A 25,875-nucleotide genomic window follows, 5' to 3' on the forward strand; every position below is an offset into this window, starting at 1 on the left:
ACAGTGCCTGGCTAGGGACAGTAGGTGTTTATTTAATGTTAGGGACTGACCCACTAGTCCTATAGCTTTTATTTTATGCATTTAAAATTCTCATCTGAGAAGGGGGTTCATAGGTGTCATCAGATTTCAAAAGAGATTCATGATCCAGAAAAGGTTAAGAACCCCTGGAACAGCAAGTCTTTGTCTTATGTCCTGTGACATCTTGTTTGGTTGAGGGTTTTGTGGGGGAGATTAGCAGCTCCTGGAATCATAAGGGATTTTAGCAGATACTCCGAGGTGAGATGGAATAACAACAGGTAGGGAAGTTTGACCAGTTACAGTTCTGGTAATTATTTCTCTGGTAGAGTTTTCTATTTGGAGCTGAATCAAAACTTTTTTCACTATTTACAAGTTGATCAGGCAGTAGTAGTTACACTTAAGTGAAATAACAAATGCTCATTACAAAGGGAAGAGGTGGAGAACATTTCTTGTAATTCCAGACTTCATGTCTTCTGGAAGAAAATCTGAGCAGTAAACTGAAGGTGACATTTTGTGAGTTGAATTAAAGTACTGGAGTTGATTTTTCTTTCTTCTAAAATTCTTGATATTGATGGCATGGATGGCATTTTGATGACTGCATTAGCCAGAAGATTGGATTACCATTTGTAGGTTGAGCTTGCGACTGTTAGTTTTATGGGAATTCTGGTGCCCCTGTGAATTTTTTGGAATATCTCCATAGTGATAGATTTCAAAAGATTAGATATCATGAAGACCTCATCCAATTTTAATTCTGGGTTAAACATAGCCTCTGGTAACTTTGTGGAGTTTGGGTTGTTAAATAGGTTAATTCACATCACTCGGGATTTGGCTTTTAAATTCCGATTAGGAACAAACATTTTGTGCCAATCATTTTCTTCCCACTTCTTCGAAGTATTTTCCAGAAAGCTTTAACAGAGAGATTCTGAAAGAGTAACTGAGGCCATAATGACATTTTGCATTTTTTTCCTTTTCCAGATAATTTGATTTCAAAGTGACCTTTAGTAGAGGAAATATTTGTTTTGAATAAGGACCCTCTCAGGAATGCCTATGTGAGAGATTGTAAATAAAATCATCATTGAAACTGTACAGATTATACAACAGTATATACAACTGGCTTACTTTGGTTTGGCAAAGTGGGAAAGTTGGTGGCTTTGGAACCAGAGGACCTGAGTTCAGATCTCAATTATACCACTTTACCACTTTGGACAAGTCACTTAATCCCTCTTAGCTTCAGCTTCCTCCTCTGTAAAATAAAGGGCAGCTAGGTGATGTAGTGGATAGAATGTCAGGCCTAGGGTCAGAAAGACTCATCTTCCTGAGTTAAAATCTGGGCAAGTCACTTAACCTTGTTTGCCTCATTTCCTTATCTGGAAAATGAGCTGGAGAAGGAAACAGCAAATCACTCTAGTATCTCTGACAAGAAAATCTCAAATGGGATCATGAAAAGTCAGACGTAACTAAAACAAGTGAATAACAACAACAAAAAATGAAGGGGACTGACTGAAATGGTCTCTAAGGTCCCTTCCAGTTCTGAATCTGTGGTCCAGTGAGGCAATAATTTCATCAACGAGCCAGTCAGTGTAATGGGTTAAAAAAATGAGCTCAACTGGTTGTGTCACGTGTGGATAAAACATGGAGCATTTCACTTTTGACCACTAGGGGGCATTGAGTGGAGTATAGCCATAGAGAGTAATTTTAGAGTTGTTCTGCATTCTCTGCCATGGAGAAGCCATGGGAAGGATAATCAAAGGGATATTTTAAAGGTGCAGCGTAGATTGATACTGTGGCTCTCATCATAGTGTCCTGCTTGTCCATCTACTTTCTGAATATTACGTTTTTGGTTGGAGCTGTTTGGGAGTCTGAGCTGAGTATTCATTGCTAGTTTAGTGATCCTGTCATACTTTACAGGGCAGCTAGGTGGCGCAGTGGGCAGAGCACCAGTCTTAGAGTCAGGAGGATCTGAGTTCAAATGTAGCCTCAGACACTTACTAGCTGTGTGACCCTGGGCAAATCACTTAACCCTGTTTGCCTTAGCTCCTCATCTGTAAAATGAGCTGGAAAAGGAAATGGCAAACCACTCCAGTGTCTTTGCCAAGAAAACCCCAAATGGGATTATGAAGAGTCAGACATGACTGAAATGACTCAATAACAAATCACATTTTATGATCCCCTGAATTTCAGGATGGATATCAGATCTGGTTTAACATATTATATATAAAAGTGGTTTGAAAAAAACATCAAGTCAAGTAAGCCATTAAGAGATACCTTGTTCATTAGGGTAGATTAAGGTGAACTGGGCTCTGGTAATAAAGGATGGAAATAAATCCATACCTTGTAATGGCTCAGCATCATTTGTTGCTGAAAAATAATACTGCCTTGGATGTAGGTAGTAGGTTTTTTCCTAAGGAGTTTGAAGGAAATTGGCCATGAATGATAATGCCCAGAAGCTGCCTAAAAGGCAGGATAGTGATTTGATGTCTGAAGATAAAATCTGTAATTGAATGGAAAGGCCATTGAGTTATAAGACTTCTGGGTACTCTCCCATGGATTTGCTGTATTACCCTGAGCAAGTCCTTTAACATTTGGGGCCTGGAGTTCCTTCTAAGTAAAATGACAATAATATTATTGCCTACTTTACGGTTCTATTGTGTAATGATAACACACTTTAAAAATATTTTTTAAAGTACCATGCAGGTACAATGCTATGTACCCATCTAAGGGTGGGCATTGACATCTCGGCTTGGTCCTCAAACATGAAACCCTTTCCTGAGGACAGTAAGCTTTAACCTTTTTTGTATCATGGACCCATTTGGTAGTCTGGTGAAGACTTTTGCTCATTTCTCATAATAATGTTTTTACTTGATCAAATGAGATAATAATTATAAAGTGCTTAGCCAAGTGTCTGGCACATAGGAAGCACTGTATAAATGTTAGCTAAATGCATAAAGTAAAATACATAGGATTACTAAGGAAACTGATTATATTGAAATTCAGTTAAAAAATATTAAAAATAACAACAACAAATACATAGACTCTGGACTAAGAACCTCTACTAGGAAAACTGTGATATCTATAAAGGCTGAAACCAGCCTTGTGTAACCAGCATGGAAACCAGGCTACTCCATCTTGGAGAGAAGTCAAAGGAACACAGCAGTATTGTAGTCCACAGCCAAATTATTCTCAGTATGCTTGATTTTAGAAGATTATTGGGAGAAGTGTTGGATTTTGTACAAACAGCAGGAAATGTATTTTGTTAAAAAGTGATATTTGCACATAAGTCCAGCAGATATTTATGTTTCATAAGATGGCGTTAGGCTGAGATTTACTCTATATAAAATGAAACTTTTTATTGCCTAGGGTAGAATACTGAATAGCATCAAAAAGATTGAGGAAGAAGAGTTCAGGGTGATATCCATAGCTGTCTATGTTTGGGAAATAGCCAGACCAATGGCAATGTCATTACAAAATAATGAGGATTTAAAAAGAATCCAAACCAAATACATTAGAATTTATACATCCAAAGAAAGGTTGCCTCCATCAAAGTTGCCTTCTTGAGAGGTAATAGACTTTGGATGAAAAAAAAAAACCAAAACCTCAAAACATTTATTAAACAAATTGTTATTGTTCGTTTGTTTTAGTTGTGTCTGACTCTTCATGACCCCATTTGCACTACCTAGCTACTCACACTATTTACATACACATTAAACATATAATATGTGCCTAGTCTGGGCAAGTAGGTGAAATAGTGTATAGAGCACCAGCCTGAAGTCAGGAAGAATCCTCTTCATGAGTTCAAATCCAGCCTTAGAAACTTAATAGCTTTGTGACCCCGGGCAAGTCACTTAACCCTGTTAGCCTCAGTTTCCTCATCTGGAAAATGAGCTGGAGAAGGAAATGGCAAAACCACTCCAGTACCTTTGCCAAGAAAACACCAAATGAGGTCATGAAGAGACAGACATGACTGAATCCAGTGAACAGCAACAACAAAAAGTGTGCCAAATACTGTGCAAAGTGCTAGGGATGAAAATACAGAAGCAAAGTCTTTGATGCTTATAGTGCTGGATATTTCCGTCTTGGTCCTGGGAATCACTTTCTGAATATAGGATATCAGAACAGTAGAATGTTTAAAACTGGAAGGAACCTTGGAGACCAAGTTGGACCTTCTCATTCTGCAGATGAGGAAGCAATCATAAAGAAGTGAAATGATTTCCCCACTTGGGAAACAGAAAGGCCTCAAGGGATGGCAAACCTTTATCCTGTGAGGATGAGTGTGGCCTTTAGGAACAGTCAAATACTCTAAATCCCCATCAGGAGTAAAGACTTTTTCTTCTCAGCTCTGAGGGCTGGTTGATTTTATTTTATGCCCCTGGAATTCTCAAACCCAGTGAATTTTAATTTTGAGTAGCTGTGAGCTGAGTCAGTTAGATTCAAGACCCAAGACCATTGGGTAGTAGCACCATGCATTGACATAGGCCTTTTCATTTTTGTTTCATTTTATTTGAAGGCCACATCACTGGCTTCTAGCCTTCTTGGGTATAATGACATACTTCAATTATTCTTTGCAATCGGAATTCCAATTATTTGGAATAGTAATATTTTTTGTTCAGACGTATGATTTAGTCAGTGTGGGGAGCTCTTGGTGATGCTAATCACCTCTATGACATTGGCCAAATCATTTAAGTCTTCTTTCTGTAAAACTAGACAAAGTTCAAGGTCCCTTCCATCTCTGGATCTATGATTCTATGAAATTTCCACAAGCAATGAAGATCAGCGACTACTCCAAATGTGTAGCCTTAGGCTGGGGTATAGAAAGGGTGGGTGACCTGCCTGTACATGCACAGACAATATGTGTCAGAAGCCTGACTTGAACAAAGGCCTTCCTGACTCTAGGGCCAGCCAGTCCTTCATTTGCTAAACCATGATGCCTTCCAATTTTTCTATGAGTATATATTAATTGAGACATAAATATTGAGAAGTTAATATAGCTTGAGCAGCACTTTTGAATGAATTTGTGTTTTATTAATCCCAACTGTGGCTGTTTACATTTGAAAAGGGTGTGTGTGTGTGTGCACGAGTGCACAAGTGTATGTGATATTATTCAGTCTGCAGAAGGTATGAAGGACAGTGTAGTATAAGTTGTTAAGGCTGGCCTTGGAGTCAGGAAGTCCTGGGTTCAAATTTTGACCAACTTTGTGACCCTGGGCAAGCCCCAGGAAATCTTCCAAAATGGAGGTGTCAAATTCAAGGTCTGCAAAACTCTTCAGTGAGACCTGAACCAGATTAAAATGTAATTGGGAAATGTTTAACCAAAAAAATAAAAATATATTCCATTTTGTTGCTGTTGTTGTTCAGTCGTGTCTGACTCTTTGTGATCCTATTTGGGGTCTTCTTGGCAAAGATACTGGAGTGGTTTGCCATTTCCTTCTCCAGCTCATTTTACAGATGAAGAAACTGAGGTTAAGTGACTTGCCCAAGGTCACACACATAGTAAGTGTCTGAGGTGAGATTTGAACTCAGGTCTTCCTGACTCTAGGCCTGGCACTCTATTCACTGTGCATCTAGCTGGACCAATCACAATAATAAAACATTTATGTTTATATATCTTCTATAAAAATAAATAAATTTACTTCTAAAATTACTTAAATAAATAAAATTTTATATAGTATATTAAAAAATAAGACTCAGACTAAATATTTACCCATTTGTTATCCTGAGTCACATTGCATATTTTGTAGTTCTAAAGAAAGATCAAAATGGTGATGTTTAGTGCACATGGGAAGTTGTGGGCCCTTTATAATAACTTTCAGGCACACATCACACCTGTTGGCGATCTCTGGTGACACTACTTGGTTGTGAGTCTGAACACCTGTGGCATGAAATATGGAGTGCTGAACTTGGAGCCAGGAAGACCCAAATTCACATCTTAACTTCAACACCTGGGTGACACAGGTATGTGACCCTGGGCAAGTCATTTGACTTCTCTGGGTCTGTTTCTTCATTTGGAAAACATCTAAGATCCTTTCTAGCTTTCAGTCTATGAACCTGGCTCCGTCACGAGTAAGTATAGTACTTAACTCCTCTGAGCCTCAGTTTCCACATTGGTAAAGTGAGAATGTTAGACTCAGTGATCTCTAACGTCCCTTCCAGTTCTTTTTTATTTTTTTTTCCTCTTTGGAGGCTCAGGGTTAAGCAACTTTCCCAGGGTTACACAGCCAGTGTCCAAGGTTGTATTTGAACTTAGGTCTTCCTGACTCCAGAGCCGGTGCTCTATCCACCTAGCTTCCCCCCTTCCAGTTCTTTAATAGCAAAAACAGCGACAGCAATAACCACCACCACCAAACAACACCAGTGATTCCAGTACTATGACTGTGGCAATAGAATGGTTCATTCAGAATCTAGGCTTCCCTGATAGAGCAAGGGGGCCACAGGGTGGTTGCTTTCAGGTATGGTATGGGTTAGAATCCCAGAGTTCTTCCTCTGGGGACTTTCCATTGTGGGCAAACCCTTGTTACTCATCCTGGGAATTTTGATCTTCTTAAAACTGCTCTCATTTTGGAATTACTGGCTAGGGTGTAGTATCAACATTTGTGACATGGTTAATTAATTTAAATAAAGCTGACTGACTGCCTCTCTTCTGTCCCTCAAGTGAATCTTAAAAAGATTAAATGGGAAAATGCTGGTGTTACAGAATTTAGAGGAAGGAATCATCAAGTCCAGGGATATTTAACTTGGGGGTTTGTGAATTAATATACATATATATTTTGATAACTACATTTCAATATAGTTGGTTTTCTTTGTAATCCATTGCATTTCATTTTATGGATTTAAAAACATCCTTTAGAGAAGGGGTGTCTAGACTTCACCAGACAAAAGGTTAAGAATCCCTGCTTCTGGGGCAGCTAGGTGGTGTAGTGGATAGAGCACCAGCCCAAGAGTCAGGAGGACCTGAGTTCAAATTTGGCCTTAGATACTTACTGGCTGAGTGACCATTGGCAAATCACTTAATGCTGATTGCCTCAAAAAATAATGCTGCTTCTAATCTAATCCCCTCATTTTACATATGGAGAAACTTGGGCCCAGAGAAAGGAGATGATTTGGTCAAATTAGACCAAATCAGACAGTAAATGGCAGAGCTAGGATTTGAACTCAGATCTTGTAACTTCAAATACAGTGCTCTTTCCACCATAACCATAGTGCCCTATCACTTTATTTCAGAGACCCATTTTCATTTGAAACTATTTACAATAATCAAATTTAAAGGCAGCTAGGTGGTGCAGTGGGTAAGGCCCTGAGCCTGGAGTCAGGAAGCTCTGAGTTCACATTTGGCCTCAGACACTTAATAGCTGTGTGACACTGAGCAAGTCACATAGCCATGTTTGCCTTAGTTTCCTCATTAGTAAAATGAGCTGGAGAAGGAAATGGCAAATCAAATCACTATCTTTGCCAAGAAAACCCCAACAGGACTGAATGATGACAACAACAATCAAATTTAAATTGAAACAGAGATGTAGGAAAACATGTACGACCACAAACTCAAGGATGGTCTTTGGAGTGTCAAGTCACTATATGGCAGACCTATTTAAATAATCTGCCGCAGGAGCTCTGGCATGGATGGGAGGAGGGAGGCCCAGAAGGAAAACCAGGAAAACCCACTGGGGCCCCCAGGGCATTGTTCTCAGGATTCTATTAGGTCTGTAAACACAGTGTCTTCGTCTTAACACCATCAGGACTGTTATGACAGAAGAGATTTTTTTGTTTGTTTGTTTTTGCCGAAGGAAGCTGTAGGTTAAAGCTGCCCAAAGCCACCTGCTGAAACTATAGCAAAGGTGTCACTGGCTCCCAGAGCTTGTCTGGAGCTCTTTGAGCCATCTGACAATGTCGTGCTCCAGGCAAGGCCTAAATATGGTGACCTGGTAAATAAAAACAAAGAACAGTGTTTGGTATTCCATTATTGCCCCCAACTCGTGAAGGGATCAGGTGCTAGACAAGGTAAATGTCAAGTCTTTTAATGAAAAACATTGTTTTGCTTGGCCTGGAGCTGCCTTCCATTGCAGGCTTTTATGCATTGACTTGCAGCCTCTATGCCTTGACTTTTTCAGAATTACATTCTGCCCAGGAGGGGGTTATCTTGCCCTTGCTTTTGGTGGTTAATCATATCAATAACCAGATGCAAATTTATCTCAGTAGTAGCACCACACCAGAAGGCTTGACACAAAGAGAAAGGGCTTTGGAAAGCAGCCCTTGGTGGGAAATGCCTTTTTTTTTTTTTTTTCTTTACAGGGACCTAGTTTGTGATTTCTTAGCCTCCAAGCAAAACTCGGCTTCCTGGTGGCTCTCGTGCCAATGAACGATATTACTGTGCTGGACAAACAATTTAGGTAGTTCAAAGAATATTCTGGCTTTCAGCCCCAGGAGGGCTCTTGGCTCTGGAGGACTCATATCTACAAAAGAGCCCGGTGCCTAAATTTTAATTAGCAGCAAACCAAGCCACGGAAATTAGGGAAGTATGGGTCAAAAGATTATTGAATCTCTTCCCAGTTAGTCTTCTGGCCTTAGGTGTCTCCTCAATTTCATCCTCCAGGTGGCTGCTGGAGTGCTTTGCCTAAAGTGCGGGTCTAACAGTGTGGCTCCCTCCTACCTCTAGGATCAAACAGAAATGCCTTTATTTAGTATTTAAAGCCCTTCACAACCTGGCCACATTTTACCTTTCCAGCCTTAATATAGACTACTAATGTATAATTATATTTTATATACATATATTTATATATACACATATAATAATTATATATTTTAATGATACTATTAGGTAATTATATATTATATGGGATACTAACAGATAATATATATTATACAAATAGATAATTATAATTTATAGAATACTAATAGATATATATTATATATTAATTACATATGATATATGATATATTAATGTTATATATTAAATAGGATACTATTGATTATATTATATATTATATAAATAGATGATTGTATTTATAGAATGCTCATAATTGTATAGGATTATATCAGATTATATAGGATGCTCATAGATAATTATATATTATGTTAATATGGAATTACATTATATAGGAATATAGAATTATATTACATATTATATATTATAACTAGTATAAAATTACATTATATAGGATATGAGTGTAATTATATATCATATAGGATACACATGTATATATTTTATCAGCTCTAGAATATGAATATATAAGTATATAGCATACAAATATAATTATATTCTATATAACACTAGATGAGATGTCATATAAATATATAACTAATATATAACATTAATATATAATACACTTAAAATATAATAGATGATACTTCTTTTAACATTCATTAGCAATGAATTCCTCATACATATCACTCCATCCCTTTTCCCTGACTGTCAGCCCATGCCTGGAATGTACTTTTTTTCACCTCTGCTTCATGGAATCTCTATTTTCTTTCAAGAGCCAGCTCAAGTACCAGCTACTATAAGAATCTTCCTTATTTCCACGCCTTACTCCCCTCCCCCAACTGCTAGTGTCTTTCTCCCAAAATTATCTTGTATTTTTTTGCATATATCTATTTATGTACATCTGTCTCCTGGCTAGATTGTATACTCCTAGAGGGCAGAGATGGCTTCACTTTAGTGTTTGTAACAATCCCATTACTTATAACACAGCTCCTGGCATATAGTAGGTACTTAATAAATGCTTATTGATTGGGTGGAGCTGCATTAAAATTTTTGATTTTGCTACATACTTGTCATATGATCTTGGATAAATCATCTAAACTCTATGGTCCTTGGTTTTTTCATCTGTAAAATGAGTAGATTGGGCCTCCAGCTATAAGTCTATGAACCTATGATGTTCCACTTAGAAATAGATTATTGTAGCAGCACTGACAAGGGCCATCAGAGAGATGGACCCATTTCTTTATTGTGGAGGGCAGCTGAGTGGCTCAGTGGAAAGGGCCCTAGGGCTTGGAATCTGAAAGACTCATCTTTTTGAGTTCAAATCTGGCCTCAGATACCTACTAGTTGTGTGACCCTGGGCAAGTTACTTAACCCTGTTTACCTCAGTTTCCTCATCTGGAAAATGAGTTGGAGAAAGGAATGGCAAACCTCTCCAGAATCTTTGATAAAAATAAAACCAAACCAAACCCAGAAGGGATCATGAAGAGTAGGACACAACTAAAACGAGTTAACTTTGCTGTGGAGTGGCTTCTGTTAGGTGAATTGGTGTATTATGTCAAACCAGGATCAGTGTGTGGTGGTGTTTAGAAGAGGAGGAGATGGTAAGTTTGGCATCCTTGTTCAAAAACTGGGAGGTGATAATAGGGTAGGATGCCAGACTGGTGGGAAAAAGCTCCTACTGGAAATTTGGCCAGAGAGATCCTGGCAGAGAAGACCTCCATGATTTGCCCAAAGGATCTGCAGACTTTCCATCTTTTCCTCTTTCAGCCTTCCAATCTCCATCAGTCAATTTATCCACAAGCACTTGTCTGTCACCTCATACATGTCAGATGCTGTTTTAGGCACTGAGGATAACAAAGAAAAAAAAGTGAAGCAATTCCTGCCCTTGAGAAGCTTACATTCTTTCAGAGAAGACAGCACATGCTGTATATATATACAAAGTAAAAACATATCAAAAATTTTGGAATTCATAAAAGCAGTCCTTGGAGGAAAATTTCTATTTCTAAAATAAATACAAGGGGCAGCTAGGTAGTGCAGTGTATAGAACAGGTCCTGGAGTCAGAAAGACCTGAGTTCAAATGTAGCTTCAGACACTTACTAGCTGTGTGATCCTGGGCAAGTCACTTAACCTCAGTTGCCTCCAAAAGAAACAGAATACAGTCTTGGATGGGGAAGCAGTAGCATCAGGGAGGATTAAGAAAGGCTTTGTGTACAAAGATGGTGCTTGAGCTGAGCTGTGAAAGAAACTAAGGGTTCTAAGAGGTGGAAGTGAGATGTCCCTCACTTCCATCTCAGTATCATAGGATCATAAAATTTAGGGCTGGAAGAAATCATTTAGTCCTCTCACTTTACAGAGGAGGAAATGGGGCTCAGAAGGGGTAAGTGACTTGACCAAAATCACACAACTGGTAAATAGCAAAGCCTGGATTCAACAGGGACTCTGACTTCAAATCTAGTGCTTTTACTCCTATATCACAGTTCCCTACAGCAAAGAAAAGGTCACTTATTATGTTGGGATCATCAAAGAGCCTTGGGTTTTGCTTGGGCTCATTTCTTAGTCACATGCTTCAGTGTTGGATGGTCCATGATGGTCAGTTGACCCAATTTACACATGTGTGTCTGAACTGCATTTTGGACTTCTTAGGCCATCTTCAGAATTAAACTGGACAAAAGAGGCACTATGTATGTGGAAAGGGACAAACAGGTCAAAAGCAGATCTTGAAATTCAAATCCTATCCAGTCACCAAAACAGCTGCCACCACGATTTCCTTTGGACCAAATGTGGGGTGACTCTAAGCTTCTGCTCCTTCCAGGTGATAGTGAAGAGTGTTTTTTTTTTTTTCCATGTAGCTCTCATGGTTATCAGGGATGCTGCTGGATCACAGACAAATCAGAGGTTAGTAGCCAGAGTGGCAGGTAGTATAATTCAGCACTTTCCAAAGGCCCCTGCGGCATTCATGCCATCAGGATGACTAGGGCTCTGTCAGTTAGGCCTCTAATCAAACAAGGAAATTGCTTTCCTGGGGTGAGTTGAAATGGCAATGTAAACCCAATTGTCCTTGACAACACAGTAGCTAAGCTAACTTAAGCCTTTGAGTGATGGTGCCTAACACAGATAGTCTGCTTCTCTCATAGGGTCCTGGAGTCACACACTGGGAAACATGACAGTGTTCCCCTCTCCTCCCCCCACCCTTGAAAGTGAGCTTCTCACAGTGGAGACAGGGCACAAAGAAAGTGATTTTTAATCAGTCAATAAACATTTGTAACTGGGACATGTTTTAGAGAAAGGATTACATTTCTTTTTTAAAACTTTTCATTAATTTTTTTAATGAACAAAAATTGATTTTCTTTCCTTCTCACTCCCCACCACCATTAAAAAAAAGAAAAAGGAAAGAAAATCAAATTTGTTACAACAAATATGCACAGTGAAACAAATCCCTGTATTGGCCATGTTCAGAAAGGATATATCTCATTCTGGATCCTGAGTCCATCACTTCTCTGTTAGAAGGTGGCTAGTATGCTTCATCATCCCTTCTCTGGAATTGTGGTTGATAAGGCTTTCAAAATTGTTTTTTCTTCACAATGTTATTATAGTATAAATTGTTCTTCTAGTTCTGCCAATTTCACTTTTCCTCAGTTTATACAGGTCTTCCCAGATTTCACTGAAATCACCCCTTTCATCATTTCTTATGGAACAGTAATATTCTATTACATTCATATACCGTAATTTGTTCAGTCATCCCCCAGTTGATGGGTACTCCCTTAGTTTCCAATTCTTTGCTATTACAGAAAGAGCTGCTATAAATAAATATGTACATATGGGCTGTATTTCAAATGAGGCCCTGGGCCTCAAGGATGGATCTGATTGAAGTTCCCAGGATTTCAATTTCCATGAAACTGTGTGTCTGTGGAAGGAAGACAAGGAAGGTAACAAGCATTTATTAAGCGTCTCCTATGTGCCAGGCACTGTGCTAAGTACTTTACAACTATTAATCTCATTTGGTCACAACAATCCTGTGAAGTACGTGCTCTTATTTTCCTCATTTTACAGCTGAGGAAACTGAGACAAGCAAGTAGTTAAGTGACTTACCCAGGGTCAAACAGCTAGAAGTATCTGAGGCCACATTTGAACTCAGGTCTTCTTGACTGCTGGCCTGGTACTCTATCCATAGTGCCACCTGGTTGCAACCCAGGACAGAAGAGCAGTAGCACAGCTCCTTTGCCAGCTATGGAGGGCAAGTTGAAAGAGACCTGAGAGAGAAGACCTCTTGATTCACCTGGGGTGGTGGAGACCAGTGGACTCTCTACAGTTTGAATGAGTCTTTCCAACCTTTTGTCAGCCCATGCCAGAGACTTTGCCAGGAGAACCTTTTTGAGTATGGAGTGGGCAGAAGGGAGGAATAAGAATTTCCACCTGTGATTTCATCATTGTTATAAACTCTTGATATGGAAACTCCCTTCACTGTTGCCAAATAGCAACTCCTGTATAATTTTCAGTCTTAGACATTCACCTAGGGCACTCAGAAATTAAGTGACTTTACCCACCCTAGTTTGTGAAAGAGGCAAGACTTGAACCAACTCCAGGCATTCCTAACTTTAAGGTCAGTCTTTTTGTCCAATATACTGCACTGTTATTGTTGTTCAGTTGTTTCAGTCATGTCTGATTCTTCGTAACCCCATTGGGGGTTTTCTTGGCAAAGACAGTGGAGTAGTTTGCCCTTTCCTTCTCCAGATCATTTTTCAGATAAGGAAACTAAGGCAAATAGGGTTAAGTGACTTGTCCAGCATCACACACCTAGTAAATGTCTGCAACTGGATTTTAACTTAGGAAGAGGAAACTTCCTGACTCCAGGTCTGGAACTCTATCCACTGCACCACCTACCTGCCCACTGCTAAGCTGCACTATCTTTACTTAATTATGTCTGCATTTAAATGTTTTACCTTGTAAAAAAAAAAACCTTGTAGAGTTTTGCTAGTTTGTTGCTAATTGAGTTGAAAAGATGACCATTGAAGTTCTTAGCCTAGTGGGTTTTGGGTCTTAAGCTAATGTGTCATGCAAAAATACCTCCACTTTAAACCCAGTTATCTGTGTGAATTCAGAGTTTAGCAGCATTTGTGTTACACATCTTTTAAGTATCTACTGTGTATGAGGCACTGTGCTCAACACTGGAGAGGGAGATAGATAGATAGATAAGATAGATAAGAGGGAGGCCCTGCCCTAAAGGAGCTTAGACTTAGACTTAGGAAAATAAAAGATTGAAAAACATACAGAACATGATGATTGAATCAGAGGCAAGGAATACTTCAATGGACAGCTGGGTGGTACAATGGATAAAGGGTCAGCCCTGGGTCAGGAAGACTGGAGTTCTAATCTGGCCTCAGAAACTTACTAGCTGTGTGGCCCTGGATAAGTCACTTAACTCTGTTTGCCTCGGTTTCCTTATCTGTAAAATGACTACTCCAATATCTTTACCAAGACAACCCCAAAAGGGGTCATGAGGAGTCAGACATGACTGGAAATGATTAAATAAAAACACTTCAATACAACATTATGAGAAACACCACCAGGACCTAATGGTATTGATAAGAAATATTTTATCAGCTTCAGAGTTGGGATAAGATCCCTTCTGATTGGAGTGGCTAGGGAAGTATTCATGGAGGGGGAGGTTTTAAGCTGAATGTGGATGAATATGTAGAATTTGGCTAGGCAGTGAGAACAGAGCATAACATTTCAACTGGTAGCCTAAAAGGCAGAGAGGCTATGGTAGCTAAAACATGGTCAACCAGCTCAGAAGGTTTCCTTAAACTGCCTGGCAGTGAGTATTTTCCTGTTCCTTTAAAAAAAATTATCTTTTTTATTCTTACCTTTTGTTTTCACATCTTCTTTTCCTAATACCCCGTATCATCCTCTCCTACTCAGTACACTGCCATCCCTTTGTAAAAGAAAAATTAAAAAAGAAAGAGGGGAAAAAAAGCAATTTAGAAAAACCAATCAAAACACCAAGTCTCTGGAACATAGTAGGTGCTTAATAATTGCGTGTTAATGGAATGACTCCCTGTATCTGACAGCATATGCAGTATTCCACACCTGTAGTGTCCCATTTCTGTAAAGAAGGGAGAGAGGTACATTTTCTCAACCTTTCTTTGTGTCCAAATTCATTCATTCTAATTACACATTAGTTTCTTACTATTTATACTGTTGCAGACATTGTATGTGTATTTTCTTGTTGTGTTTACTCCACTCTGCAGCAGTTCATATGTCTGCCCATACATCTCTGAATCCTTTGTATTTTTAGCTTCTTATGGTACAGTAACATTCCATTTCATCCATGTGCCACAATTTGGTTAACCATGCCCCAGTTGATGGGCATCTACTTTATTTCCAGTTTTGTGTTGCTATGGATATTTTGGTGTATATAGAACTTCTTATAGACACTTGTATTTGGCCTCCTTCAAGTATATAGATGTCACAGTGGATAGAGTGCTGAACCTGGAGTCAGAAGGACCTGTTTTCAAATTCTTCCCCAAACATTTTTTAGTTGTGTGACCCTGGGCAAGTCACTTGATCTCTGACTGCCCCACTTCCGCATCTGCAAAATGGGGATAATAATAGCACTTACCTCCCAAGGTTGTTGTGAGGATAAAATAAGATAAGATTTATAAAGCACTTTGCATACCTTAAAATATATAAATACTAGCTGTATTGTTATTATTATTAGCCTACCAATGGGACTTTTGGGTCCCAGTTACTTAGCATGTCATGGATACTACTGTTTTCACAAGAAAGAAATGGTAATACTTTTTTCTCCTACCCCTAGTTCTCTTAGTTATTGGGCTTGGATTTGCCATGGCTGGCAAATTCTATGTGTTATCGAAGGCCAAGTTTTACATGTGTGTTTTTCTTGTTATTAGGCAGACATATCCTTAAGTAGTTTGCCATTAACAGATGCCTAAGAGGAGTGAAATATACTGGAAAACCAACTTAGGGTAGCAGCTATGCCTCACTTTTTTTCCAGACTCTTGAGAGGATTTGGAGTGGATTGATTTAATCTGGACAGCCATTGAGCCATGAACATAGACTCTTCAGATGTCAAAGGGAAAATACAGCTCTGGAGCTCAGATTTATACAACCTCCAGAATCCCTTTCTTTCCTCCCATTTTCCTTCCTTCCTTCCATTAACAAAGGCATAGCAAAGCCTTTACAGGTTGTAAAAGAGCATATTCAAAGTAGTTCTCTCCTGGCTGCATTAAGCATAGATTGAAGAGACTCCAAATCCAGGGTGAAGGGAGAGAAACCACTGTCAGCACCACACAATTAAGTAACTTCTAGAGGAGTGCGAGGTCAATGCCTTTCCCCATAATCTTTTGATACCAAATGGCTTTTCTGATGTCTTTTTTTTTTTTTAATTGAGTAGAGCTTAACGGTGTTGAAAGGAAACAAAAGGAGAAAGAGATTTGTTTGGGTAGGGAGGAATTCAGGATTGGGCTCTTCTTCAAATCAGGCCTGGTGCTAACATTGTGCTGATAGTGGGTGAAGATGGAAATATTTAAGAGTCTCACTTCAATGTTGCCCTTAGAGTTCATGCTGTGGAAATGTCTTATGGGTGAAATTGCTTTTGAGGTGCAATTTGTAGGCTTTTATAAAAATTAATTTTTTTAATGAACAAAAATTGATTTTCTCCCCTCATTCAACTCCACTGAAAAGAAAAAGAAAAGCCTTGTAAAAATTTGCATAGTCAAGCAAAACAAATTCCCACATTGGCTGTGTCCAAAAATGCATGTCTCTATTCTGCACCCTGAAACTGTCACCCTTCTGTCAAGAGGTAGGTAATGGAATTCATTATCAATCCTCTGGCATCATGGTTGATCATTGTGCTGTCTTTTAGCATTGTCAGTTTCTAGATCTTGAGTGAAATGCATGCCAGACCAAGAAAAGAACATAACTAACACTCTTTTACTTCAACCAGGCTAAGTTGGCAAAAAGCTACCTGCCCATTACTTAGGACAAGTGGTGGTAGTTAGTCGGTACAGTTGAAAGTACACTGACCTGGAGCAAGAGGACTTGGGTACAAATCCCACGTTGGGTAACAATAGCAGCAGCAACAACAAAACTAATCGGTAGTATTTATATAGTGCTTAAAAGTATGCAAAGCACTTTTTATGTTATTTGATCTTCCTGCTCCTATGAGATAGGTGCTATTACTACCCCCATTTTACAGATGAGAAAACTGAGACTGAATGATTAAATGACTTGCCCAGAGTCACACAACTAGTGTCTGAGGCAGGATTTGAATTCTGGTTTTGCTGACTCCAAGTCTAGCAATCTTTCCATTGTACCTTCTAGTCACTTAACATCTCCAGACCTCAGTTTCCTCATCTGTAAAATGAGAAAATTGAACCATATGGCCTCTGAGTTCCCTTTTAGTTCTAGATCTGTGTTCCTACTTGTTGAAATGGTGAAGAATATAATTTTATGGATGCTGTCACTTCAGGGCAGCATAAGGATTATTTTGCTTTTGGGTGGCTGGATGGAACATCTGTTGATGTTTAGAGCAATACCCAATGATTAAATATCTCCCTATGCTAGAGACTTGTAATCATTACAGCTCAGATCAACCCTCTGGTTCTTAAGAATAGAGCATTTTCCTCTCACTGTACCACCAGAGGCCTGTGATGCACATGTTATGCTCTCCTCCAAATGCCATTATAAGGATGATATTTGAAAGGCTGCATTAGGTCACCTGGCTTCATCTATACCTGCCTCATGAAAAAAGTTTATATGTAGGGCAGTGCCATAAGTTGGGTTGAGTTCTGTGTTTACACACTACCCCTGAGCTTTGTCTTTTAGAACAACTTGCTAAGGGGAGGTTATTGTTGATGATGTAGGGTGGATATTCCTTTGCTGCTTTCTGTAATTCAGTGACCTGGGAGTACTTCATGTGATGAAGTAATTAGCCACTGGAAAGCCTAATATCTTTTTTTTAAAAATAAGCTTTTATTAATACCTTTTGTGTTTTTTTTTAACAAAACCTACATTTTCCACTGTATTCCTATCCCTCCAAGTAAGCCATCCCTTTTAATAAAGAAATTAAAAAAAAACACTAAGAAAGAAAAGTGATCAATAGAAGTAAAGTCTTTTGCATATTGTGTTCCATATTTGTGGTCCTCCTCCTCTGCAAAAAAGTAGAGGAAGATATTCTCATATTTCTTCTATGGAGCCAAACTTGATTATAATTTCATGACATGGAATGCTATAAAGTTGTCATTTTGCTTATGCTGCTCTGCTTTTCTCATTCTTCTTACTGTATTTTGTGTCAGTTAATGTAAGTCTTTCCATGGAACAACATAGTTACTGTAATTCCTGTTACAAGTAGTCCTAACTGTTCTTTCTTTTTTGTGGGCCTTATTTAGGTCCTAATGGCACCTGAAAAGTTCTGGGAGATTCATTGAGCTGAAAGGGTCACCCCCAGCATCCAGCCAGGTTTTGGCTGAGCTCTGTTAAGGTCTTTCCCCTTTGATTCTCTTGCCCTCCCTCTATACTCCATTCCTTTTAAAACAACATGCATGTGCTTTCAGAAATCTGTTGTCAAAACCACTGAGGCTAAAGTTAGACACAGAGCCACATTCCAGACTTTGTAAATGGAGACTTGGGGGGAAGGGAAAGTAGAATAAAGAATTTTTAATAGGTCAAATAAGCTCTTAGAAGCCCTATCGATTTTTTTGAAATCTCTTTGCAAAGATCTATGTGTGTGTCCATGTGAGATCTACTCCTGCCTGACTAAATCAAGATGGAGAAAGGAATAATTCACAGAGCTGCATTTCAGATCTTCCAGGGATAAGTAGCAGCTCTTCCCTGGACCTTCTGAAGTTACCTCTTGAGAGGCCATGTGTATCCCATCCAGGGATGGGTAGGTAGTAAGAAAAATGTAGGAAGGAACCTGGTCCATTCCATTGAGGCAGATACATTGTAAGCTAAAGCTTTGGAGAAGAGGCCCAAAGAGGCTTTCTTTTCCAAATGCTTGCTTGTTCTTTGATTGAATGTAGTGTGATGATTTTTCCAGTTGTGTGATCCAGAGGTCTAGGGGTTACGAGATGTTCAGAGTGTCAGCTTCGTGGCTTTACTTAGGTTTTGGTATCCCATAAGAGGTGGGGGCATTGCTTGGGGAGAGGAGGCTGAAGTTGAGTTTCTGGTGATTGACATAATATCAAGGGCATGCACGTGTGTCATTGAGAAGCATCATGGGAAGTTGACATGTCCACCTATTCCTGGGTCTGAATTTTAACTCAAGGACTTTGAATTGGAGTATGTTGCTGATTATAGGTCATCAGCCTGGGCAGGAAAGTATGGACATGCCAATGAGATGCTTCACTGGGAAATCACCAGATGCCACATTATAGATTCATGTATAATGAAAAGCAGGGTCCACAGATAATAGGATGGAAGAGTATTTTCTTTGTTTCTGTGCCTGAGAAAGGCAAAATTAAGCTTGCTTGAAAAGGGTAATGAGAATGACAAATGGTTAGCTTTCAAAAGTAATACTTGGGAGTTGTGTTCCTGAACATTAGAAATCCACAATTTGTTTCCTTGGGCACAATAAAGGAACTGGGGGCCTTCCTCATATCTCAGAGCCCTTGGAACCTCTTAACAATCCTCTCATTCCCCAAAGTTGACTGAGCAAATTCTCTTGAAGTCATGGTTACTATTTCCTCTCCCCAGTTCCAAAAGTACAAAAAAAATAGGTAACATGAGATCACATTAACAACAATGAATGAAAAAGCATTTATTAATCACTTATTACTTTATTCCCACTTATTACAAACATTGTGCTAAGTCCTGGGGATACAAATACAAAAGCAAAGGCAGTCCCTGTTCTACAAAGGAGCTTACAGTCTAATGGGCGAGACAACACAGGAGAGTGGTGACCAGGAAGGGGACATTTAGGTAGCAGTTTGCCAGGTTGGTGACTGGGGCTACAGGCCAGCAGATTGATACACTCCATTCATGAACAATGATAGAGTTGATTTGATCCTAGTGCACAGTTCCAGAATTGGGGGAAGAGTGATGAAAAGGTTATATCTGTGGTGGCAAGGTAATTGGTGAGACTGTGAAGCAGATGTCTGGTGAGTGAAGTGAAGAGTAGAGGCTGGGGTTTTCCTGACACAGTAGTCTGTAGAGGCAGTGGCCAATCAGAAGAAATAGCCAAATTGTGGAAGTTCTTCCCGGCATGAGTGTGGATGGCAAGGTAATGAGCCTAAAAATGACAAGGGAGCAGGAGATGATGCCATCCTCGAAGTAGCCCCTCTGAAGTAGGTAGGATTATTGTTGTTATTCCCACTTTACAACTGAGAGAACTGGACAAATATGCCCCAGTATATAACCCCTTCTCCAGCTATAGAATCAAGGTACTAGTTTTAGTAGGTATTTATTCTTCTACCTCTATTGACCACCTTACTTCTTTTTTTTTTTTTTTTTTTGGTGAGGCAGTCAAGGTTAAGTGACTTGCCCAGGGTCACATAGCTAGTAAGTATCAAGTGTTTGAGGCCTTGAACTCAGGTACTCCTGACTCTAGAGCCAGTGCTCTATCCACTGCACCACCTAGCTGCCCCCAACCACCTTACTTCTGAAGGTTTCTGGGGTAGATGGGAGGCTGTCAATTTTGTCTCTACCTAATGAAGATTTAGTCATAATAGTTGGTTATTTGGGGCTAAATCTTATAGGGCCACTTTGAAAAGGCAATGTTGGTGACAGGATTTTATAGCTGGGGTTAGGTAGAGGTAGTAGACCCTTTCTTGTAATAAAGGAATATAATAAAGGAATCTTTTATCCTAAATTGCCTAAATTCAAACTGTTCTCTACAGACTGTTTCACAGACAGGGATCCTGGGGTATGAAACCAGATGTGGGGAATGATGAGAGAGCATTATGCTGACATCTGGATTGAAAAGCAGTAATTGCATGTACAATTAAATTTTTTCTAAGACATACTGGGTACTTTTTATTTTCTCTTTCTCCCCCTCCCATGTCCTAATGCAATTATACTGAAATGTAGTCTAATTTCTCACTAGACTAAATTATCCTTCAGTTGGCCCCATCTCTGAAAGAAATAACCCCCAAACAATGCTAGGTTTATAGAATTAAATTTCTTCAATGTTATATCAACCACATTGATTGAATTAGACATTTTCCCCCTTTGCCTTCCTCCCCGTGCTTCCCTTTCACCCTCTCCCCACAAATTGCATCTCAAGATGAAATCTGGTTAAATTTTTAAAAAAGGAGACCTGCTTGGTTGTTAGTCTGATGTATGAGCCCTCGAGGGACAAAATTTTCTGTGGCTTGCAAGCACAGTCAATGCCTCCTTGAGGCTCCAGAAGAATTCAGTGGCACTTCTGTCCTGGACATGAGCTATTTTTCAGGGACACTTTCTGTGAAAAGTGTTACCTTCTGATCTTGTCCCTGGTTGTAGTAGCTGTGAGATTGTCCAAGTGATCTTGAGGAAGCTGAGTTGAGAGAATTAAGCCTTGGAATTCTCGTAGTGTTCATGCCATCAATGGCATTTAAAGCTTCCAAGACTGGGAGTGCATGGGTTGGCAGGGCAAAGGGGGGGTGGTAGAAAAGAACTTTGAGAAGCCAAGGGCTTTGGAAAAAGCCTACTGATTTAAACCACAGCTGTCTCCCCTTTAGGATACCTCTTATCTATGCTACACTGTGTTCAGGCTGTGAACCCACTGATGGTCCTTCCAGACACAGGATGTTATTATCTGCTGAGTGAAAAAGGAAACCATTTCTCCTTTTTGCTATTAGAATCAGAGGAGTGACTTGGTGGTCTCCTGGGCATGATCAATTTATTTATGTATTTTTAAGCCTCTGAGTCACTGCTTCTGCTGAGGGAGTGTTGGAAACAGTTTGGGAAACTGGTCTATGATTTTCTTTTTCCTTTACAAAGAAATACCTTTACATTTATTAGTTCAGCAGGTATGTGTTAGGTATCTAGTGTGTGCTAAGCATTGTGCCAGAGGTGAGAGAGATCAAGGATTTAAGTGCCTACTATGTGCAGGGACAGTGCTAATCACTTTACAAATATTATCTTATTTGATCCTCACAACAACCCTGGGGAGCAGGTAGTGTTGTTACCTACATTTTACAATTGAAGAAACTGAGTCAGATGGAGGTTAAATGACTTGCCATTCATATAAATCTTTCCAAGTTTTTCTGAAATTTGCCTGCTCATCATTTCTTATAGCACAGTAATATTCTGTTACATTCATATACCACGACTTGTTCAGCCATTCCCCATTTGATGGGCATCCCCTCAATTGCCAATTCTTTGCCACCACAAAAAGAGCTGCTATAAATATTTTTGTGCAAATACATCCTTTTCACCTTTCTTTGATCTCTTTGGGATATAGACCTAATAGTGGTATTGCTGGGTGAAAGGGTATGCATGGTCTTATAGCCCTTTGGACATAGTTCCAATTTGCTCTCCAGAATGGTTGGGTCGGCTCATGACTCTGCCAACAGTACATTAGTGTCCCAATTTTCCTGCATCCTCTCCAACATTTATTATTTTCCTTTTCCATCATATTAGTCAAGGGGATTTCTTTTTTATTGTGTTTTAGACTAATTGGCCACTGCCGTCCAAAATTCTGTGATTTTATGATGCCTCTTAGACCTGTTAGGAGGACCCAATGAAAGAGAGAAAGTGGGAAAGTGCAGTAGAAAGAGGTTGAGTTTTGGAGTTTGAAACCAGAGTTTGAATCCTAGTTCTGTCTTTTACTAGCTGGGAGATATTGGGCAAATCCTATCTACAAAATGAGTAGGCTGAGTTAGATGATCTAAGGTCCCTACCAACTCCAAATACCTGATCCGTCCTAACAATGTAAGACATGATTACAATTTCTCTTCTTCCAGGATAAAATATAGTATTATTGTAGTTTGGTGGATTTTTTTGACTCTAAAAAATGTGGCTGAGATTGCTGACTTATTCACTTTCAGAAAGCACTGTGGCTGTCATTTTTTAACTCCTTACCATCTTCTTTCTCCGTAGAATGAAGTGGAGCTGGGAGAGCTGTTGCTGTCACTGAATTATCTCCCAAGTGCTGGAAGATTGAATGTTGATGTGATAAGAGCCAAGCAGCTTCTTCAGACTGACATGAGCCAAGGCTCAGGTAAAGATAAGTCTGTTGACAAAGTGCAGAGTTTTCCTCAGGTGAAGGGAGTACCTGGGAGTGGGAGGCTACAGGTTCACTTCTCCTTGGTTGGTCAAGGAGGGTTTTTCAAAATACTCGGGGAGAGTGGCAGGTCAGGGAAATGGACCCAGAATCTTTGTTTTGTTTAATCTTCACATCTGGCAAAGAGCTTTGTCAACAATAAATGTTTACAAAATGTTGAATGGTAGAGGGAACTTTTTTCCCCTCATATTTCTCTCACTTAGGGAAGCTAGTGAATACTATCTTGGTGACCCAACTGGAGACCTATTACTAGAAATATGTCTGAGACCACATTTGACAAATGCTGTCAGTTCATGAAGAAAGGAAAAAAGATTTATTAAACACCTATTATATGTCAGGCACTGTGCTAAGTGCTTTACAAATATTATCTCATTTGATACAACAATCCTGTGAGGTAGGTTCTATAATCATCCCCATTTTACAGTTTAGGGAACTAAGGCAGACAAAAGTTAAGTGACTTATCCAGGGTCACAGAAGCAGGATTTGGACTCAGGTCTTGTTAACTCCAGGTCCAATGCTCTACCTCTATACCCATATGATTTTGATGATTCAACTTCTTTTTAAATTTTTTTTTGTTACATTTTAAGTTCCAAATTTTTCCCTCCCTTCTCTGCAACTAGAGAAGTCTACCATTTGACATATATGTACATATGTGTGTATGTGTATATATGTATATATGTCTGTGTTGTGTGTGTAGGCATGTAGGTATGTGTGTAAAAGCATATTATGCATATTTCTATTCTCTTTGGATTTTAAAGCCCTTTATAACCTAGCTCTCTCCTACCTTTCCAGTCTTCTTCTTTTTATAAGTGCCATGTCTCACCTTATTTTTTAATAATATTTTATTTTTTCCCAAATTACATGTAAAAACAATTTTTAACATTTTTTAAAAGTTTTTGAGTTCAGAATTCTATCCCTCCCTCCCTCCCCACCCTCTCCCTGAGATGATAAGTAATCTGGTATAGGTTATACATGTGTAACCATATAAAACATTTCCATATGTACATTTAACTTCTAAAGGAATTTTGTATTTGTGAATTCATTGACTAGCACAGTGTCTAGCATATAGTAGACACTTAATAAATGCTTATAGATTGATATCTCAAAATGCTACTTTTGCAATTTAGGAATAATGACAGCAGGGGGCAATCATGTTCAAAACCCAGGAAATTTGAACAGTAGGGAATACATATCTTGAATTACAATCATTATCATCATCATCATTATTGGGATTTATATGGAACTTTACAGTTTGCAGATATATCATTTTCATTAATAATGATGATAATTTACAACTATATAGTTTTGTTTACTCATTTTCAGTTGTGTCTCTTTGTGACCCTGTTTGGGGTCTTCTTTTGCAAGAGACCTTGGAGGTCATCTAAGTTAATCTCTTCCCTTTTTTAAATGAGGAAACTGAGACCCAGAGTGTTAAATAACTTGCCTAAAGTCACACATGTGGCAAGTAACAGAGCTGGGATTCAAATCCAGGTTTTCTGAATCCAGATCCATTATTCTTCCCATGGCACCTCTCTGAGAATAAGAATTAATGCCACTTAAATTTAAACTCACTTCATCTACCCTAAAATCCACAGCTCTTTCTGCTATGCCAAATAACCTAAGGACATCTTCTCAGTTCAGTCTCTAAAACTTGAGAATTAATTTTTTCCCTCCTTGGTTGTCAAAAATAAACCTCTTTTTGATATTTATATTTTATAATATTTAACTTTAAAAATCATATCAGAGATCATATTTTAGAGCAAACTTTGCAGTTTGAATGGATATATAACCTAGTTTCATTTCATCAGGAAATGGCTTTTTCTATGTGAGCAGAAATGGTATAATTGAGGTATCCATCCCTTGTAAAGCACTGAGGGCATTGGCTCTTCAGGCAAAAGTGGCAATACCCAAACTTATCTTTGCCTTTAATACTGACTCTAATGTAGTTAGCTGCTAGGTGGATAGAGTGCTGGGCCTTTAGTCAGGAAGACCTGAGTTCAAATTCAACTTCAGATATTTATTAGCTGTGTGACCCTGGGCAAGTCTCTTCTGTCTGCCTCAGTTTCCTTAACTGTAAAATTGGTATGATGATAGTGCCTGTCTTTCAGGATTGTTGTGAGGATCAAATTAAGTTATATTTGTAAAGTGTTTAGCACAGTGCCTGCTACATAGTAGGTGCTATATAAGTGCTTTTTTTCCCCTTTCTCTTCTCTTAATGTAATATAGTGGAAATATTAAGAGCTAACCCTTAAATAAAGAATGCTAGATTAGAGTCAAAGGACCTCCATTTAAATCCTATTCCTGTTGCTTACTTATCTCTGTGAGATTGAGCAGCCATTGTACCTCTCTGAGCTTTAATTTCTTCATCTGTAAAATGGGCATGTTTGGCTGAGCTCAATGATCTCTTAAGCTCCCTTCCAGTTCTAATCTGTTGGAATAGGTGTTATTATTCTTCTCTCAAGCTCAGAGGGTTTAAATATCTTGCACCGGGTTGTTGTTGAGTTATTTCAGCCATGTCTGACTCTTTGTGACCCCATTGGGGGTTTTCTTGGCAAAGATATTGAAATGGCTTGTCATTTCCTTCTTCAGCTCATTTTCCAGATGAGAGAACTGAGGTGAACAGAGTTAAGTGACTTGCCTAGGGTCACATAGCTCCTGAGTGTCTGAAGCCATATTTGAACTTGTGAGAATGAATCTTACTGATTCTAAGTCCAGCAATCTATCCATTGCACCACTAAGCTGCCCTCTTGCTCTGGGTAACATCTAGTAAGTGCCTCAGGCAGGATTTGAACCTGAGTCGTAGGTTACATAGGCAAATGAATTTGGAATTGGATGGGACCTTAAAGTTACATGAATCCAATACTTTCACTGTACAGATGAGGAAACCCATAGTAACACAGCTAGTAAACATCTGAAGTGGGATGTGAACTCACATCT

The 25,875-nt window shown here is 39.0% G+C and overlaps 1 protein-coding gene across 1 annotated transcript in view; it reads left to right on the forward strand.

Moving 5' to 3' along the window:
* The window catches only part of LOC114052355 (synaptotagmin-17-like), an 81,410-nt gene that overhangs the window by 13,926 nt on the left and 41,609 nt on the right, over positions 1-25,875 (forward strand). The window contains exon 5 of the mRNA XM_027874915.1: positions 22,755-22,875. Coding sequence (XP_027730716.1) covers positions 22,755-22,875 — 121 coding nt within the window. The remainder of the gene's footprint in view (positions 1-22,754; positions 22,876-25,875) is intronic.

Source organism: Vombatus ursinus, unplaced genomic scaffold (assembly GCF_900497805.2).
Source record: "Vombatus ursinus unplaced genomic scaffold, bare-nosed wombat genome assembly UNPS02014807.1, whole genome shotgun sequence".
Taxonomy (NCBI): Eukaryota; Metazoa; Chordata; class Mammalia; order Diprotodontia; family Vombatidae; genus Vombatus; species Vombatus ursinus.